At 40.4% G+C, this 20,039-nt stretch overlaps 1 protein-coding gene across 1 annotated transcript in view; it reads right to left on the bottom strand.

Moving 5' to 3' along the window:
* ROR1 (receptor tyrosine kinase like orphan receptor 1) overlaps window positions 1-20,039 on the bottom strand; it is a 175,548-nt gene that overhangs the window by 18,584 nt on the left and 136,925 nt on the right. Inside the window, exons 5-7 of the mRNA XM_047082347.1 lie at window positions 17,817-17,944; window positions 15,575-15,892; window positions 13,529-13,774 (exon numbers count right to left, since the gene is read on the bottom strand). Coding sequence (XP_046938303.1) covers window positions 13,529-13,774; window positions 15,575-15,892; window positions 17,817-17,944 — 692 coding nt within the window. The remainder of the gene's footprint in view (window positions 1-13,528; window positions 13,775-15,574; window positions 15,893-17,816; window positions 17,945-20,039) is intronic.

Here is a 20,039-nt window from a genome sequence, read left to right on the forward strand (position 1 = left end):
ATGCTTATCGAGAATAATAAACATAACAGCTTTAATATTTACTGAGTGTCCTCTAGCACAAAATCATGTTAGCTATGGGCCAGGTACCGTGGTAAGTACTTTTCATTAACTCATTAATTTTATCCTCACAACCAATCCCATGAGGCAGGTGCCATCCTTGTGGCTATTTTTATAGGTGAGGAAGTGGAGGGACAGAGTGGTTAAGTGACTTGCCCCAGGACATGCGGCTAGTAACTCAAAAGCCAGGACTCCTCCCCTGTTGGTCTTGCTGTAATACCTCCTACTCTAGAAAGTCCACTGCACTGCCAGTAATTTGACAATGGCTATTGTTTGGCACCCATTTTCTTATGGTAGGATTTCTCTGGTTTCACAGAGGTAAGAAGGAGGCAGGAGGTCTGAAAGGTGGGGAATGACACAGAAGCTTTGCTAGATGTGCTGCCTTTGCACTCCCCACTTTATATACAGTGGCAGGTAAACGTATAAGCCAGGCATCTCTGGAGACCATTGTAGTCATTCTTGTCTTTGGAACTCAGTCTCAGTTGCTTTCGTAACAATTGTGTCTGCATGTCTGCGAGTGGGTGGACAGAGAGAAAGAAATCACATGGAGAGGCATCTGGGTGGATCAGTCAGTTGAGCATCTGACTTCTGCTCAGGTCATGATCTCACAGTTTGTGAATTCGAGCCCTGCTTTGGGCTCTCTGCTGTTGGTGCAGAGCCTGCTTCAGATCCTCTGCCGCCCTCTCTCTTCCCCTCCCCTGCTTGCTCTCTCTCTCTCTCTGTCTCTCTCTCAAAAATAAATAAACATAAAAAAGAAATCACATGGAAAAGTGTTAACCACAGGGCATAGCAGATGGATCTTCTATAACAGGAATATAATAGATCTAGAATAGATTATCTATCTAAGATCTGTCTATCTATAGACACTTTAGAGACAGTGTGGCAGAATAAATGAAGTGTATGACTTAGATTCAGAAACCTCTGAAGACCGACTTTGTCATCATCTATGTAACTTTCATTAGGCACTTAGCCTCTCTGCGTGAACTCATCTATAAAATGAGACCAGTGATACCTATTTCACAGAATTGTTGTGAACAGTAAATGAAGTAACACGGAAAGTATTACTCTAGTACCTGTTAAAACTAAATCAGTCGATGTTTATCCCTTATCCTTAGAGTAGAAAAGGATTCAGAGATAAAAACTTTGGGCTGGAAATTCAAAATAACCTTAAGCAGGAAACAAACTTTCTGACCTTCACCTCCTCATTTATTCAAGGGGAATGATAATTTGCTCTACCAATCTTATTTGCTTCATGTGAGAGATGACGTTCATGACAAAACTGCAGAAAACTGAAAACTGCCACACAGTTGTTGGATGCTATGACTATTAACATTATAAAAACACTTTCAAATTTCTCAGTACCCTGGTGTGTGTGTGTGGGGGGGGTCCCTCTTGTTATTCTTGGATTTTCAGTGAAATCATTATAAGGGTAATGATTACAAAAGGAATGAGGTTAATTTAGTACTCATGTAATGCTAGTCATTTTTCTGGCCCAGATTTTTAGCAACAAGAGAAAGTAGGGATCTCACCTGTCTAGCAAACAAAAGAGTTCTATTCTGTACTCATTCTGTATCAGATTATTTACGGAACACCTTTGATTGTAAATGGGAGGTCTGGGACAAATCCCCCTGTGGGTCTGCAGGAGAACAAACTTCAAGAAGCCGGATCTTTAAACACAGTCAAACTTGGCTCCTTCTGATTACACTGAGGATATGCAAACGAACCCACAGTGTCTTTTTGCCAAGTGAAATAATCAAGCAGAACAATATGTGGCCATGTTGGAAGTGACAGAAAACAAATTTAGACCGGTTGTAAACCTGTGATACAGCACACTCACTGTCCCACACACACCTCTCTCTGCATTAGGCCAGAAGGGAGTCAGTCTGGTTCAAAAAACTTTATATAAAAGCTTTCCACAGAACAACTAACCCTACTCATGGAAAATTAGAAAATGAACATTTGCTCACCTTCTTTGAACAGCCTATCATTTGTATTCATTACTTTAATCAGGTACTCGATGTTCTCGATTTTACATGCAGGTAAAAGAAGGCTAAGAAAGAACAAATAATTTGACAAAGCTAGAAAGTAGTAGGGTCTGGGTTGGAATGCAAGGCTGTCTCCCTTCGATGCTTTTATGCCTTCAAAATTCTATTACTAATACAAATTAAAATACCATATGGAATTGTTTTTCATTATTCTCCTTAAGATTCCAAGGTTCCCGGGGCACCTGGGTGGCTCAGTCGGTTAAGCGGCCGACTTCGGCTCAGGTCATGATCTCGCGGTCCGTGAGTTCGAGCCCCGCGTCGGGCTCTGTGCTGACAGCTCAGAGCCTGGAGCCTGTTTCGGATTCTGTGTCTCCCTCTCTCTGACCCTCCCCCGTTCATGCTCTGTCTCTCTCTGTCTCAAAGATAAATAAACGTTAAAAAAAAAAAATTTAAAAAAAAAAAAAAAAAAAGATTCCAAGGTTCCCTTTAATGAGGGCTAATATCTGGTGGGGAATCACACTATTAAACAGATCACATTAGAACAATGGACACTATTCTTACTATTCACTTTACAGGGTAATGGACACCTTCAGTGCATTACAAAGGAAACTGGCTGAAAATTAGAACGGTGAAGATTTTTAATACTTTGAAATAACTGTTTAAAAGTTAAATGCACATATTAGTTACATCAAGTTAAATACTTGAGATTTTTGAAACCAACTATTTAGTCTGGATCACATGATTAATTTCCTTTTAAAAATCAACAATTTGGTATCAGAGTTCACATCTGACATTCCTATTTTTATTTTTACAAAGATATTCAATACTTTGATTAGTAATTAAATATAATGGAGAAAATACTCCTTTCTTATCCTGAGGCTTAAAACAAGGTAAACATGACTTCTTATTCAAGAGGTACTTTTATAAAGTGAAACATCACCTGGGATATTACTTTGAGTTAAAACAAAAAATTTCTTAGATCTTAAATACGGCAAAGGTGGGAAGAAGTCTTACAGAACCTTAGGATTCCAAATAAAGTAAAATAAAATAAACAAGTTAAATTATAATCTTGTCTGAAAAGAAATAAAAATCATAGAAAAAAACAGGAATTGCTACCATTTATTAGTTGAAAACTACAAAATAAGTGGGTCTGTAGCAGATAGGAGCCCACACCAGTGATATTTAAGCACATTCCTGGAAGTCATAGGAGCAAAGGGGGTAACTAGGCCCTTAGTTGGCAGGCTGGGTCCACCATTAGGTGGTCTCTTGATTTAATGATGAAAATACTAAGTATATCACCTATTGCCTTATATATTTTCAAATTAATTCTTAAAAAGACTATGATTGGCCATACATAGTGGTTAACATTTTTTTTTTCTCTTCAGCAAATGTTTTAACCACAATAAGATAGGGACAGTAACTCATTGGTGAGCACTTGAGAAAAATCTTAGTAACTAGAATCCACATGAGTTCACCAGGAGTGTCTATAAATTCTTATGGTCTCAGTTTTCTCCTCTATAAAAGGACAGAGTTGGGTTAATCTTTTGTCTTTAATTGAAAAAAGCTTAATTATGGCAAAAAATTAATAACATCTACCATCTTAATCATGTGTAAGTTCAGTAGTGCTAAGTGTATGCACATTGTTGTACAACAGATCTCCAAGACTTTTTCATCTTGCAAAACTGAAACTCTATACTCATTGAACAATAACTGCACTTATCCCTCCCTCTAGCCCCTGACAGCAACCAGTCTACTTTCTGTTTCTATGAATTTGATTATTTTAGATACCTCATATGAGTGGAATCATAAAGTGTTTGTCTTTTTATGACTGGCTTATTTCACTCAGTAAAATGTCCTCAAGGTTCATCCATGGTTTTACATGTGTCAAACTTCCTTCTTTTTTTAGGCTGAAAAATATTCCACTGTATGTAAATACCACATTTTCTTTATGGATTCATCCATCGATGGGCTTGCTTCCACCTCTTAGCTACTGTGAATAATGCTGTGATGAACATGGGTGTACAAATATTTCTTTGAGATCCTATGTTCCGTTCCTTTGGATGTATATCCAGAAGTAGGATCGCTGGATCATATGGTAATTCTATTTTTAGTTTTTTGAGAAACATCCATACTGTTTTCTATAATGGCTGCGCCATTTTGCTTTCCCACCAATAGTGAACAATGGCTCTAATTTCTCCACATCTTTGCTAACATGTGCTATTTTCTTCTTCTCCTCCTCCTCTTCCTCTTCTTCCTTTTCTTCTTCTTATAAAATAATGGGTCCTAATAATGGGTGTGAGGTGATGTCTCATTGTGGTTTTGATTTGCATTTCTTTAATGACACATGATACTGAGCATCTTCTCATATATTGTTGGCCATTTGTATATCTTCTTTGGAGAAAGGTCTGTTTAAATCCTTTGCCCACTTTTTAATTGGGCTACTCTTTAAGTGCCAAAATTCAATCATTTTTATAAAATTAAATCTCTTTCATTTCTGAGAGGATTATTTTAGAGTGAGAGACCAAGCACCTTTAAACTTTAGCAAGTCATTTGATCAAGAGACCCAAGATATCCTTATGGACCTAAGATGGAGGGCTAGATTATAATGTCATCAGATAAATTTGAAATTTACCATGTGCCTGTACCCTATAAGGGTTAATCATTAAATCAACCTCAAATTGTAGAGAGCTAAGCTTGTGCCAACCTGCCTGTTTGACATTATCATTAACTGCTTGATGATGATACGTTTATGAAACTTGAAAATGACCAAAATCTAGGAAAGATACCTGATTATAGAAATAAGATGTATAGAAATAAAATGTACAGGCTAAAATAATGACCCAAAAACAACAATTGAAATTTTACAAATAAATATTATAGCTTGCAGTTACGTTAGAGTTCTTGCTTAAAGAATCCCATGATTAAGCAAATCTACTAAATAATTTTTTATGTAACAAAACCAAAAAAAAAAAAAGAAAAGAAAAGAGGAAAAAGGAAGACTAATACATTTTAATGAAGACTTGAAGTCTCAGTTGGACCCAGAAATAGCACAATGAAATTGCTCCAAAAATTTTTATATATGGCACTTTTAGCAAAAAAACAAAAACAAAAACAAAAACAAACCAACCAACCAAACAAACAAACAAAAAAACATTCATTGGCAATACTGAGTAATGATAAAAAATATCATGGTCCTTTTCTACCTTCACTGATTTAAAAATACCAAAAAGATCTATTCTAAGAGCCATGTTTTTAAGAAGGGCTTTAAAAAAGCAAGAAACATTCAGAGGAAGAGGAAGATGGGTAAGGAAAGGTTGGAAGAGCTACATGCTCTTTAGACCAAATTAAAAATTAAATGAAGGATGTAATAGGTACTTTGGAATTTGGATGATAAATGCACCAGAGGTTACAAACTGGATCTAGTACATAGGTTTGTTCCTTATTAGTTTTGTTTTTGTTTTTTCTAATTTGAGTTAGTGGTCAACAGTTTTTAAAAATGAGGGGATTTCACATAGAAGTTTTGATTTCAGACTTACAAATGCAGACTTTGAGCAGTGGGAGCCATCCCACAACCTCTTTGGTGTGGTGAGATGTCCCTGTCTCTGAAGGTCTCTGGCAATGGTCAAATAGAGCCTGGATAGTTTCTATGGTTCCTCCCAAAACTCTCTGATTTTATAATCTGATTTGACATACCTTATTTAGACCCCTACTGTACTTTTGGCTTTCTTGCAAAGTAACTGATTTAAAGTTAGTGATGAATATTTTTCCCTGAGTGTCCTCAGATCCAGTATTGGTCTTTTCTCCTCAGCTCTATGCTGAGGCTGACTTCTATGGACAGTATCAGTGGGCACCCTTGTCCTCTGGCTTCCAGTCAGGTTCAGCCAATGGGAGACATTGGCAGGACAAGAAGAACTGCCCAGGGCAAGAAGAGTATGGTTCACATGTTTGTTCCCAGGCTTTCCCCTTGCTGAGTTGCAGAGGATTGACTGCCTCCCTCTATTAAAGGCCAGAGCCTTTGAACAGCCCTCTCTCCAGCCTCAGCTGTGTTCCACAAGGTAAGGTAACCAATCATTCGTTTGACTCCTCAAGCCTTGGATAATGCCTCCCACTTCTGCTAGCCATGGGTCCTTCACCTTATTGGTTTCTCCTAATTCTGCCAACACCTTCATAAACGGTCTCTTTATGAAGTTCTCCATAGTGTGTCTGCTTGTCCCTTTTGCTTTCTGCCAGAATCTTGGCTGATACAAAGCCAATAGCAGAGATCACTGTGGTGTTGTATCAGAATTCTGTCACCAAAGGGTTAAAGTGACCAGGAGCCCTTCCCATTGGCATGGTGGTGGGCCAAAAGAGTTAAAAGCTTCCCAGAGCTTATTGCTGGAGCAGCAGACACACAGGGTACATGACTCAATGTATTTTGAGAACAATAAAAATACCTTTGAGAAAAATTAATTTATGGTTAAAAATGTTTATGGAACATGACTTAGTTATAAGTTTTGGGTAACTATTGTTCTTTACTTTGTCGAAAATGTATAGAGACTGGAGAATAAAGTACATCTTGAAAATCTCTGTAGCATAAAAATAACTCTTCCGGAAAACTTCAAACCATACAAAGCAGTGCTCTATTCCTCCCTCCGTTCCCCCTCCCCACCATCCAATTCACTGTAATGTTCAATTTTGGTTTGAAGAAATGGCTGAAAGACAAATTGCCTTACAACAGGTCTTCTATGAAATATGGGAGAAGGCTGCTGACAGAGTGAGTTAAAAACTGCAGTGTTCGCAATCTGGAAAACATCTGCCTTGCCCCGAACTGTAAACCACCACATTGTAGAAAATGGTTTGTGACAAAGCAGAACCCAGGGCGGGTGTTTGTAAGGTTATGGGACAAGTCAGGGCTATTCAGGCACAGAACTGGGCAATGTGCCCTTTGGCAAACTGTTGCAAGCCAAGGACTTAAAAGGAAATACAAAAGTAATAGGCCAGGTATGAAAACTGCAAATGGAGCCAAATGGCCCACTAATTTTTTTTTTTTTTATCATTGGGCACTCTATGGTGAAACTGGTTGAGGACTAAAACAATACCGCTGCTTGGAAGTTCTAGTTGTTTGGTAGAGGTCTCTCAGACGTGCTAGCCTGGCTGGCGGAAGAAATGTGGCCTCTAGACTTAATCTACAGTAGAATAAAGGACTGAGGTTTGAAGAGGAAAACACCACTACAATCAAGATTCAGCTTCGCCATACAATTTGAGAGAGGAACCAACAGAAGATCTCAGCTGGGGGAGAGACAACGTAAGTCTTGCGGTAGAATACAGCCAAAGTCAAATGGTCAGATCATGCAAAAGCTGCTCCCAGAGAAACAGGCCTTTTCCATGGATCTGCCCCCAGGGCTGCATAGAAAAGCAATGATAAGGGCTACAGTGAAACTGTGAACCTGGGAGGTGTGCCTAGGTGCCAGTTGGAAAGAACATAGGCAAATGTTTCTTTTTCGACGTAGTTTCCACCCAACCCACAGTATTTGGCTTGGAAGGTGGCCACAGTGACTAGAGGTAAAGGCGTAGTGAATGAAGGTTTGCAGGCAGGATCTCAGGGAAAATGGCCAACTCTGAGGACTGGGGACGTGGGGCTGCCGGGAAGGGAGGAGAGGTGGATTTAACGGGAAATGGGCAAACATTGCGAGCCCTGCGTGGAGCTGCTGGGGGAGCTAGTCCTCATCAGGGCTGAGGCTGAGTGGAGCACCTAGGGTCTCTCAGAGTAGATGACTTCCTGGCTGGGGCCCTACTCCTGCATGTGTGGAGCTGCAAATAAGAAAATCAATGGACAGCATCCCAAAGACCTAGATAGTTCATAGTGATCAAAAGAAGGAGGAAAATGATAAAGCATCGTTTATTCCTCTGAATAACCTAGAATTTGTACTTTAAGATAACTGTGCCATGGTGAACAGAAGACTGGACCTAGAATCCTGTGGACCTGGTTTGAATCTTGGCTGTAGTAAAAACAACATTGCCTCAGCTTCTCCATCAGTAAAACGGAGAGGATACCTTTATCCTGTGGTTATTATGAGGATTCATTAATTCAACACATTTTATTAAACATCAGCTAAGTCCCAGGCCAGATGCTGGTGTTAAGGAACCTGGCACAGTGTTCGACAGACCACAGTCATCACTAAAATGCCAAGCATGTAACAGCGTACATGAATGTTCAGAGCTATAAGACAGTGTTTAACGTGATTCATACTTTTTCCATCAGATTCTTTCACTAGATTGTAGGCTACAGGAGGGCATGCTTTGATCTACCCTGTTCACAAAGTCTGAAGCATAGTAGAAGCCCAACACAAACTGGTTTCAGTGAGTGACTAAATAACTAATTAACTGTTCGAGTTGTTGTTAGATGCCTGGGATAGGGAGGAAAAGACAGGGAGGATGGGAGGTCAGGTCTCGCCCAAACTATCTTTTGTCCTGTCACTTCCTCCAAGCACTAGCTTGGGCACATGCACAGAGTCCTAACCAATTCCCAGAATTCACAGCAAACATATTTGGTTGTGTTTAATTTTATGTTCTGTCTTAAAGCGAAAGTTTGCAGATAAAACGGTCTGTGGCAGACTGTTCTCAAATGCCTTTATTCTAGAAAGTACAACAAATGCTCACATTCTGCATTTAATTAGGCCTCAACTCCTTTTAGCCTTACTTGGTTGAAACGAAAACAAAAGTTATCAGTAGGAAAATGAGAAACCACATGGAGATTTTGAAATCTCCTCAACTTTTACTTAACTAAAGAATGCAGGAACATTCCCATGAGATTCCATCCCATTTTCAGAGGGAAAAGGGAAAGGACTCATTTCAAATCTGCCCCACACGATTTCAACTCATTGTAAGATGAAAAGTTACCCTCAGTCTCTCTCTCTCTCTCTCTCTCTCTGTATATACAGATACACACATACATAAATCATAGAGTACACAAGACCAGCTATAGGTTTGAGTCCTGAGTTCATTTCTTATTAACCATGTGGCCTTGGAAGTTATTTCACCTCTCTACGTCTCTGTTTTCTCTTCTAGGGTAGAATAAAATGCAACTCACTGGATTACAGAACTATTATACATGAGATAATGCATTAAAAAACTCTTAGCACGGTCTTTGGCTCATTATAAACACTCAATAAATGGCAACTGCTGTTTAATGCTATTGTTTTTTTAAGTTTATTTATTTATTTTGAAGAGAAAACTAGCAGGGAAGTGGCAGAGAGAGAGGGGACAGAGGATCTGAAGAGGGATCTGTGCTGAAAGCAGTGAGCTTGATGTGGGGCTTGAACTCACGAACCGTGAGATCATGACCTGAGATGAAGTTGGACTTTTAACCAACTGAGTCACCCAGGCACTCCTGTTTAATGTTATTATTATTATTATTTTCTTAATGTTTTTTAAAATTTATTTTTGAAACAGAGAGAGACAGACCATGAGCAGGGGAGAGAGAGAGTGAGACACAGAATCCGAAGCAGGCTCCAGGCTCTGAGCTGTCAGCACAGAGCCTGACGTGGGGCTCGAACTCACGGACTGTGAGATCATGACCTGAGCTGAAGTCGGATGCTTAACCAACTGAGCCACCCAGGCGCCCCTAATGTTATTATTATTTTATAGTTTAAATTGTATAATTTTTAAAAAATTTTTTTAACGTTTATTTATTTTTGGGACAGAGAGAGAGCATGAACTGGGGAGGGGCAGAGAGAGAGGGAGACACAGAATTGGAAGCAGGCTCCAGGCTCTGAGCCATCAGCCCAGAGCCTGATGCGGGGCTTGAACTCACGGACCGCGAGATCTTGACCTGAGATGAAGTCGGACGCTTAACCGACTGAGCCACCCAGGCGCCCCTAAATTTTATAATTTTTAATAATATATATAATATACTATATTCTATAGTCTAAATTGTATAATTCCTATCCAGTCTCAGGGTTCCTCAATCCTGGCACTATTGACATTTTGGGTTGGATAATTCTTTGTGTGGGTCATTCTGTGCATTGAAGGGTGTTTAGCAGCCTCTCTGGCCTCCACCCAGTAGACACCAGTAGCATCTCACAACCCCACCCAGGAGTGATGACCAAAATATCTTGAGACATTGCCAAATGTTCCCCAGAAGGCAAAACTTCTGCCGATTGGGAAGCACTGGTATAGAACAAAGAGCAGTAAGTGTCCTAGACATAGCAGACCTAGTTTCTATTAGTTGATTTGTGGTCTTGGGTAAGTCTTACCACTTCCCTGGGCCTTGATTTACTCATATGGTGAAAGAGGGCAGGAAATTCCTACTTTATCTTTCATAATTGTGTAAGAATGAAAAGAGAAAAAAAATCAACTGCCCTAAAGAAGTGTTATCAAAGTGGGATGCTATTATGATTAGGTTGCTAGAGGTGGTCTATCCAGGGGCAATTCTGAGAAGCCTTGCCTGGGCACAACAGCTGATGCCAGCCTGTTTTCTTTTTTAGTTCCCACACGGGGGAGCCACTGGCCTCTCAGCAGCTGCTTCCAGATCACATGTCAAGTGTTCCCAGTGTCTTTAATGGATGTCTTTGTGGCTTGGCTTGAAGAATTCAAAAGGAACTGTTTTCTTTCAAAATGAAATGAAAACGTTCTTTTTAATAAAAATTATTATTGTAAGTGGTGAAAACTGCCTCGTCTTCTCTAGGCTTAACGTTCTAAATCTATCTCACATGACTAGACCTAACCAGTCATCAGAATGTTAACTGTGTCCTCCGCTGATTGATATTCAGAGAGAAATACCCTGAGGGTTTCTAACATCACTGTACTGATTAATACTGTAATAATACAGAGTAATACCACGATGGATTTCCTTATTGGCAAGGGAACACTTTTCGATGTCCTATCATATTATGAAAATCTACATACTGGAATTCAGAGGTGAGGCCTATTGTTATTCTTTTATTTATTTCTGAAAAATCTTTAAATGGGAGATAGCAGAGTGTTTGGGAAAAGAGCATGAGCTTTGAGTTTGGTCAGAGCTATACGTAGATAGATGAGAGTCCAAGGTCTAATCTCACCATTTGTGTGATTTAGACAAGTCCTTTAGTCCTTCTGAACCTCAGTGGACTACATTAATAACACCTACCCCACAGGGTGGTTATGAGTTTTAAATGCATACAAATATGTAAAGCATGGGGCACTGTGCAGGCACCTGGTAAGTGTTCTGTAGATGTAGGTGATCTTTCTCTCTCTGTCCTGTCTGAAAGACTGTTCAAGGATTTCTTTTATCCCTCAGAGTGTGTATTTGGTCTGATTGCTTCAGGAAGGTCATTGACATGAAAACGGTACTTTTTAGATAGAACTTAGAGCCTTGACTATACTAAACTAATTGTAATAGAGCTCGAATCAGCTAATCAACAAATTTTCCAGTTTATGAACAAATTATCTCCCTTCTTCTGTGGGGCGTTTGTTGGAAATCAAGGGTCAGAAGTCATTTAAAGGAGAAGAGCATTTACCCAGAGTGGAGTGAACAATGTGTTTCTTCCTTAAAACAATTCATTTGGTTTCCCTGAGGACACATATCAGTATTCTGAATTATCATGGTAGAGTAGCAAGAAGGTGAGCTTAGAGTCAGACAGACCTGCCATTTACCAGCAACATAGGGTTAATAAAATACCTGTCACAGGGATGTCTGGGTGGCTCAGTTAAGCGACTGACTCTTGGTTTCAACTCAGGTCATGATCTCGTGGTTTGTGAGTTTTAGCTCTGTGTCGGGCTCTGCAGCTGGCAGCACAGAGCCTACCAAGATTTTCTCTCTCTCCTTCTCTCTCTGCCCCTCCCCTGCTTGCACTGTGTCTCTCTCAAAATAAATAGATAAACTTGAAAAAAAAACTTGTCACATAAATAAAGCCCATGACAACCCCAAGTATCATGCCTGGCACATGGAAGGTGCTCAGTGAGTGTTGCTTTTATCCTTGACTCTCTTACAGATCTTTGTACCTTAACTAGTTTAAGAGAAGAGGTGGAAACTAAGTAAATGATTATAAATCTACATTTTATTTTTATTCCTCTCCTATTAATGTTGAATATAGCATGTGGGAAAAGTCATGAGTTACTAAGGGCAAACCATTTAAAAAATACAGGATAATTTGCTTTGAAGTTTCCAGTGGTGGCTCTGGAAGAGTTTTACATCATAATTTGTTCTTTATGCTGCATATGAAGGCATTTTAAAGTCCAGACCACAAAAGGGGTCTGGTCACCTCCTTCTCAAACTTGGCATGTTTAAGCACCCATAAAACCATTTTGCAAGAGAAGACACTATGGTAACAAGTAACACATAAGAATGAAATTATAAAATAAGTTTCCCAAATTTTCATCACTAAGGTTTCTTTTTAACATTTTTATTACTTCTTCCTATGGACCTCTTTAGTATGTTTTAGCTTCCTCTTCTTTGTTCCATAACATTTGTGCTAGCTTCTATTGTATCATACACACTGCATTGTGATTGTAATGTGAATCACATTTTATTTCTCTTTCAAACCCCCTCTTCCACAGTGGGCTCTCAAATAATATTTGCTAAACTCAGAGCAAACATTCCTTATGTAGACTGATACTAATTAGAGTAGATTCCTCTTTATATACTGCCCAGACAATAATTATAATAGATAATATTTGTTAAGCATTTACTATCTTCCAGATTTCCTAGAATTTTTCAGTTAACAACTCATTCATCCTCCTAGGTGGATATCATTATTAGGTCCCTGTTATTGTTATGGCTTTTCCTGCAGTGACATCGTACTCTCCCTCTATGCTGGGGAAACCCAGTTGACATCATCTATGAGAAGAAGGACCAGGAAGATGAGTCAGTTCCAAAACAGTCCCAAACTCCAGGTTTCACCCTTGCTTTCATGGTCTTTCTCCTACCCTCCAAATATTTTTTCTAGACAAAAAACAAAAAAAACAAAAAACAGAAAACAAAAAACTGATTCAGGTATTTCATTTTCTTTCCACACTTCTGCAGCATAAAAGGATGACACAGAAGACACAGTTTATCTACACTCTGTCCTGGATGACTGAGTAATGGCTATAGATTCATCCTACCTTGTGGGTGTTCTTAACAACACAGGGAAAACAGTTCTCTTTCTGCTTCCAATACACCTGTTGTGCTAAATGGGTGCACTTCGACATGGACCATTGCAGGTAATATCTTTTACTACATAAATGACTGTGACAAGTGGTTTCACGCCTGCCCCATTTTCCCCACGAACCACAATGGTTGCGGGAATAAGGCAGTTTCCTCCCCGAGAGTGTGCATTGGTACCCTAAAAGGTGTTTTATGTAGAAACAGCAAGGTTTACCTGTCTTAGAAACCCAGTTTGAGACCAAACAAACACTATCCATCTCCTTTGCCCCTCATAGACTCTCCTAAGGGCGGGGTGGGGGGTGTGGGGCGGGGGGGGGGGGTGGGGGGTGGGGGGATGAAGAGGGGATTTTTAAAGGTGACTGAATACATTAAAGGCATTTACCACATGCTGGGATGTCACACAGGTCAGACTTAAAGTTTTCATCCAAGGTGAAGCACCAGGGGGCCTCCTTCTGATTCCCCGGATTGCGGCAGTAGGAATGGCCTCCGTTCAGTTCTGGGAAACGGAGAGCGGTGAAGGTGTGCGTGTGGGGGTACTGAGAATTCCACGGCTGGCACTGGCGCCCTGATTTGGTCACGCTGACGGTCCCCCGGTAATCCACACCTGTGCTGTTATAGCACTTGTGGTCTGAAAAACAGAAGAGAAAGGCCCAAACTGAGAGCAAGAAACAGGAGATGCTGGAACTTCCAGCCCGCAGTTTCTGGAGGGAAGACGTGCAATTAAGCTCATGGCTAAGGCTTCCCTGCTGGTCAGGGGCCATGTGGGCAGTCTCCCTGCTTGCTGGGCTGGGACATAGGTCCTGCCTCACAGTTACATTCCTGGGAGGATTTAAAGCTTATGCTTCAGGAATAAAACCAGTCCTCCACATGCATTTTTAATACTGAACACAGAAAAAAAAATCAGAACTGGGGGCACAGGAGTAATTTCCTAGTGAATGGCTCAGGAAAGGTTCAAGCTGAACTGCTCTTTCCATTTCTGCTTGATGTCTTTAGACGTGAATCGTGTGATAAAGAACCTAGTTCCCAGCAAATGTTCGTCAGGAGCAGTGAATTATGAGTTTCTCACAGGAGTTGGGGCCACTGTGTGCTGATGCACTGGATATTCGTGAAAAGCAAATCCTCTTCCCAGGTGACCACCATGGCACTTACTTGAAAGCACTGTAAAAATCCATTAAGTTGAAATTAAAATCTGGAGGGGTAATGATAAAATAATAGTAATAATAATAGTAATGAAGATATCACTATTATTATGTGCTAAGCCTAGTTCTAAGCATTTTAGATGCATTAACTCATTTAACTAATAGAATAATATTAAATACCAAAAGGAAACTAAAAAATTACCAGTAAAACTTAACTCTAGGTAAATGGAAAATTACAGAGGAACAGAGGTGAGAAGACAGTGGAGAGAGGCAAGCCCCATGTATATATTTTTAAAATTGTGGTACAATACACATATCGTGAAATTTACCGTTAGTGTCTTTAGAAGATTCAAAACATTGTGCAACCTTCACCACTATCTCATTCCACAACACTTGTATATCATCTCAAAGGAAACCCTATACTCATTTAGCAGTCCCTCCCCACACCCCCTTCCCCTGGTCCCTGGCAACCACTAATCTGCTTTCTATCTCTATGGATTTGTCTTTCCTGGATATTTCATATAAAAGGAATCACACAATGGCGTCTGGCCTTTTTCACTTACGTAATACTTTTCTTAAGTTTCAGCCATGCTGTAGCATGTAACAGGATTTTATTCCTCTTTATGGATGAATAATATTTCATTCTATAGGTACACCACAATTTGTTTAGCCACTCATCCACTGCTGGACATTTGGGTTGTTTCTACCTTTTAGCCATTGTGTATAGAGCCTCTATGAACACTTAACACACAAGTTTTTGTTTGAACACCTATTTGAAATTCTCTGAGTGTCTACCCACGAGTGGCATTGCGGGGTCATACGGTAATTCTATTTAAGTCATTGAGGAACCAACAACTATATTTAAACATTTATTATCGGGGTGCCTGGTTGGCTCAGTGGGTTGAGTTTCTGCCTTTGGCTCAGGTTGTGATCTCCTGGTTCGTGAGTTCGACCTCCACATGGAGCTCGCTGCTGTCAGCGCAGAACCTGCCTCGGATCCCCTGTCTGTCTCTCTCTGTTCCGCCCCTGCTTGCATGCTCTCTCTCTCTCTCTGTCTCAAAAATAAATATTAAAAAATAAAAATAAAAATGTATTCTCTTCATGAAGCTTCTTAAAGATAGTTACTGCATGTAATCTACCACTGAATGCTCAGCCCCCACACAGTATTTAGCCCATCGGAAGGTAATCTGACTACCAATATGAATCATTACTACAGATAAAGGTCCAGTTTTCACTGTGCCATGGGGTTGCTGGCCCCCAGGCAGCACAGAAGGTCAAGAGTCACCTACTTTTATTTATGGGATCCGCCATGGGAATTCCAATCCGGATGCAGTTTGCGGCTTCGGGGCTCTCCGGCTGGGGGAGATCTTCACAGTTTGGTAGTTTCAGCCTCATCAGGATCATGGGATTTGATCTTGCAAAAATGTACTCTGTTTGACACAGGACGTTCTCCAGGATTTCACATTCATCGCGACACAAGTCCCGGGGCTTAGGGATGGATGAGGTTTCGTCGCAGTACGGGAAGGCATAGTGGCACAGGGAAGGAATGGCAAACTGAGAGCACTTATCAGATAAGTGGCTGGAGGTGCCAATCATGGTGAAGGCAGCTGGAAAACAAACACAGTTATTAACTCCCAGGGGCCAGGGTTTATCTCCTTCGGTTATCTAGTCAACAGATATCAGATATAAACACACACTGGAAGGAATCCGCTGTGCTCAAATAGACAAGGCCAAGAAGAGATTCAGTTCAGATGTCCAGGCAGCTTACTTTCACTGGCTTGAAAAAAAATCATTTTGACTACAAAGTTAAAAAAACAGGATTAAGTTACATATGTACCATTTCCTAATAAAAAGAATTAATTAGGTTAAAGCACAATATATTTTTCATTTTTACTACAAAGCAAAGAACTTTGTGTTTCATCCGGTACGTTTTATTAGTTTTGTGCAGCTTCTAAAACATTTGACAGCTGCAGGGCAGGACTTGCTTTATGCGGCGGCTGAGGCTGATCACAGGATTTAGATCTGTGTCTTGCCTCTGAATTGGATGACTTTGGGGAACTTGTCTAATTTCTTGTGGCTTGAATACTTTCTATTTCATCTTCTGAAAATGAGGCATTTCTCTTGGAGGTTCTCAAAAAAGCACAACTCAGTGGTTGCAGTGTGTGTATTAGTGGTCAGTTAGCCTAACCTCTTATCCAGTTTGGCATCCATGTATAAAAACAGTACTAGTGTCCCTTTGCAAACCTCCATTGACAAGAGTTTCTACCTCATCATAGATGGGTGATGAAACATTTACATTGGAACTCCCATTTATTTTTGTGAATACTTAGTGAAGAGTATGTCAAAATGTTCTTATGTTAAGTTAAAATGTGCCTTCAACAGCCCCTCCCATCAGTCCTGCTTCTGCTCTCTGGAGTTTCACAGAGTCCTTCCTCCTGAGAGCCTGAGGTCTTTAGCAAGGCAACTACAGCTTTCTATGGTTGCTTCTCCTGGTTGAATAGCTCCCTTGGGCCTCTCTTAGTGCCTTCAAATTCCTCATAGGACATAGTTTCTAGACTTTTTTGCTGTTCTGTGTGCCTGCCTCAGGTTTGTTCTTGCCTCATAAATCCTAAGGTTGCCAGATAAATAAACTACAAGGCACTTAGTTACATTTCAATTTCAGATAAATATTTGGAACACACGCATACTAAAAAATTATCCACTGTTTATCTGAAATTAAAATATAACTGGGTGTTCTGTATTTTTATTTGCTAACACTGACAGCTTATCAGATTCTCATAAGGGCAATTTTAATGGCTTGAAAGGGTACGTGGCACTAAGGCATCACCACACTAATGCAGTAGTTCAAGGCCACTATAACCACCAGAACCAGGGGTGCAAAATTGTACAAGGTGGCCTATATTACTTCACTCCTGCATTCTAGGAAGTGCTTCACTATTAGATTCAAAAGATACTTTCAATTCAGAAAAATGAGGGGTAAAATATAGAAGGCTAGAGCAGGAAGAGACATATGATCATCTTGTCTTATCACTCACTTCACAGATGAAGAGACTTTCATGGAGAATACGAGATTTCCTCACAGTCACAGTAATGGCATCCAGAATTCTGGACTTTAAATTGTTTTAGCACTTACGGGACTTTTAGTCTACACAATGTTGTTTCCAAATAGTAAGCTCCTTGAGGGCAGAGATGTAACCTGGCTTATTTACCACACTATCGTGTCCCCAGCGCCCAGCCCAGTACCTGATATACCAGAAACACTAATAATATTTATGGAGTGTTTGAATAAATGAAAGACTTTTCAGAGCATCTTTTCCCTCTAAGAGCAATAACCTTCAATAAAGTATTGTAATGCACATTCCAGAGCACAGAGATCGTATCTCAGGCTTCTTTGTGGTCCTGCTCCTAACGCCTGTGCTTCTAACCTCCAACCCCTAACCATTTATCCTTTGTTAAAAGAAGAGCTCAAGAAAACTTTCAGTGAGAAAAAGTTATACAAGGTATCAATACAATGTCATTGGCGTTACTTACCTGTGATCTGATTTTCTATTTCCCCTTGCATGTGCAAAGACTCCATATAGACAGTGCGGTTGCCAATAAATCTTGCACATGCAATCCCTCTGTATGGCTGACAGAATCCATCTTCTTCATACTCATCTCTAAAACCAGAGCACAGACATTAGCTGGTGCAATATATCCACATTCAGTCGGCTCTGACTGTGCAATGCGCTAAACGGTCGCTAGGGGGAGAAGCTGGGCACATTATCCCAAAGACTGGGCCGAGTCGTCAGGCTCGGCCTCAGTTCCATCCATCACTTCAAACATCTGCTGGTCACGTTGGTCAAGTTTCCTTCACCCCCAGAAAATCATTCTAAGCACAAAAATCATCCTTAAATATGGGAGAAAGCACTTTTATTTTCGCAGCTGGTGGTGGGCTGGAAGATGATGTAGTTATAAAAGTAAAGAGGAAATGAGTTGGAAATCTGGGCACATGTTCTACAGTTTTTTGTTTTTTAAGCACAGATTATTTCTGCGTCATTTGCTACAAAGGCGTGGGTGCATTATCCACAAGACCCACTCCAACTGATGTGTCAATTAGGAGGCTCCGTGGGGTGAGAAGCTGGGTGCAGCTGGAAAGAAACCAGAGGGCAGTCCAGTTATGTGGCTCCTCACTGCTTAAGACCCATTATCTCTACCCTGCAGAGAGAGGTCCAGGCAAACCGTGGATTGCACAATTTCAAGAGTCACTAAATCCCAGGAAATCTAAAGAAAATGGCAATGGAAATCTTGCTTTCATGATTCCCTGAAAACTTTTTTTAAAAATTTTTTTCAAGTTTATTTATTTATTTTGAGCAAAAGAGAGAGACAGTGGGGGAAGGGCAGAGAGGGGGAGTGAGAGAATCCCAAGCAGGCTCTGCACCCACCGCGCAGAGCCCAGTGTGGGGGTCGAACCCACAAACTGTGAGATCATGACCTGAGCCTAAACCAAGAGTCGGCCGCTTACCCGACTGAGCCACCCAGGCGCCCCAATCTTAAAAAGCGTTGTTACCTCAAAATTATAATAATAAAAAGGTAGGGGGAGTAGATTTTATTCTGGAGACAAAGGGTGATGTGGCTAGTGACAGTCCCAGATAATGTGGTTAGTGACAGTGTGGCAAATGGCTAGAGATCTAAGGCTAGAAAGTAGGGCCCACGATGGCAGATTCAGCCTGAAAGGATAGAGGCCATAATATCCTACAAGGGCCTACGATAAACACAAGACAACGGAGTACAGAACAGCCAGCTGCTTCTCAAAAGCAGACCACAGCCAAACAAAAGGCCACCTGCTAGGCTTCTGGGCTGACTTCCACCCTGGATGCTTCTCTTCTGTTAACCTGGCTGGAACCAATACGCTGTCTGAATGAAAATTTTTCCTCTTTGGTTTCTTCTAAGTTAAAGTACTGTAGACTAAAGTCAGGAGAATGCAAGTGTCTTTCGGGCTTAACATTGCATGTCCTTAGAATCTCTCCGAGTCCTCTGAGCTACGGTTTTCTTATCTATAAGAAGATAATAATTGACCTCTCAACCCTAGGAGTGAAAGTCATGAGGATCCTATCAAATGTAAAGGCTTTTAAAAAGTGCTATTCAGAGGTCACACGTGCTTATTGTTGAAGTATTTATGATTACCAAAGAAGACAGTTATTTAAAGGACAATTATTTACTAAGCTCCTACGTTGTAAAATCGACTGTAGTCAGCCTTGTGGCGCTAGACTTCACTGCTTGGGGGTTCAGTGTGGGAGTCTAGAAAGCCTGCTCTAACAGGAAACCAGGTGAAAAAAATCTGATAAAGCTGGTCATTAAAAGCCCAGTTTCCAGTGGCTCTCTACTCCTTGTTCACTCTAATAGTCATTTTGAAAGTGGAGATGGAGAAAGTATCTTCATTTTAGTTCCCAAAACAGTTTGTATTGCAAAGCTCTTAAAAACTTAACCTTCAAGTACACATACAAATGGATACATCATATACCTGACTTGAAGACATTGAAATTTTAATGTTGCAAAATCCTGCAAGCACTCCACATGTTTACTTTCATAAATCCTAGAGTAATGTTGAAGCCTTTTTGGCTTAAATTTTACTTGGGTTGTAAAATTAACCCTGCTTTTATTGGGTAACTAATACCATAAACCTATGGGGAGAAAGAAGTTTCTCGATGACCTAGCCTTGGATCTTGGAAACCAAAGTACTGAGACCAGAATGCACTTCCACACCACCCCCTG

The sequence above is a fragment of the Lynx rufus genome, unplaced genomic scaffold (genome assembly GCF_022079265.1).
Source record: "Lynx rufus isolate CCGP_SWC_20201006 ecotype Redwood Valley unplaced genomic scaffold, mLynRuf1.p SCAF_2, whole genome shotgun sequence".
Classification (NCBI taxonomy): domain Eukaryota; kingdom Metazoa; phylum Chordata; class Mammalia; order Carnivora; family Felidae; genus Lynx; species Lynx rufus.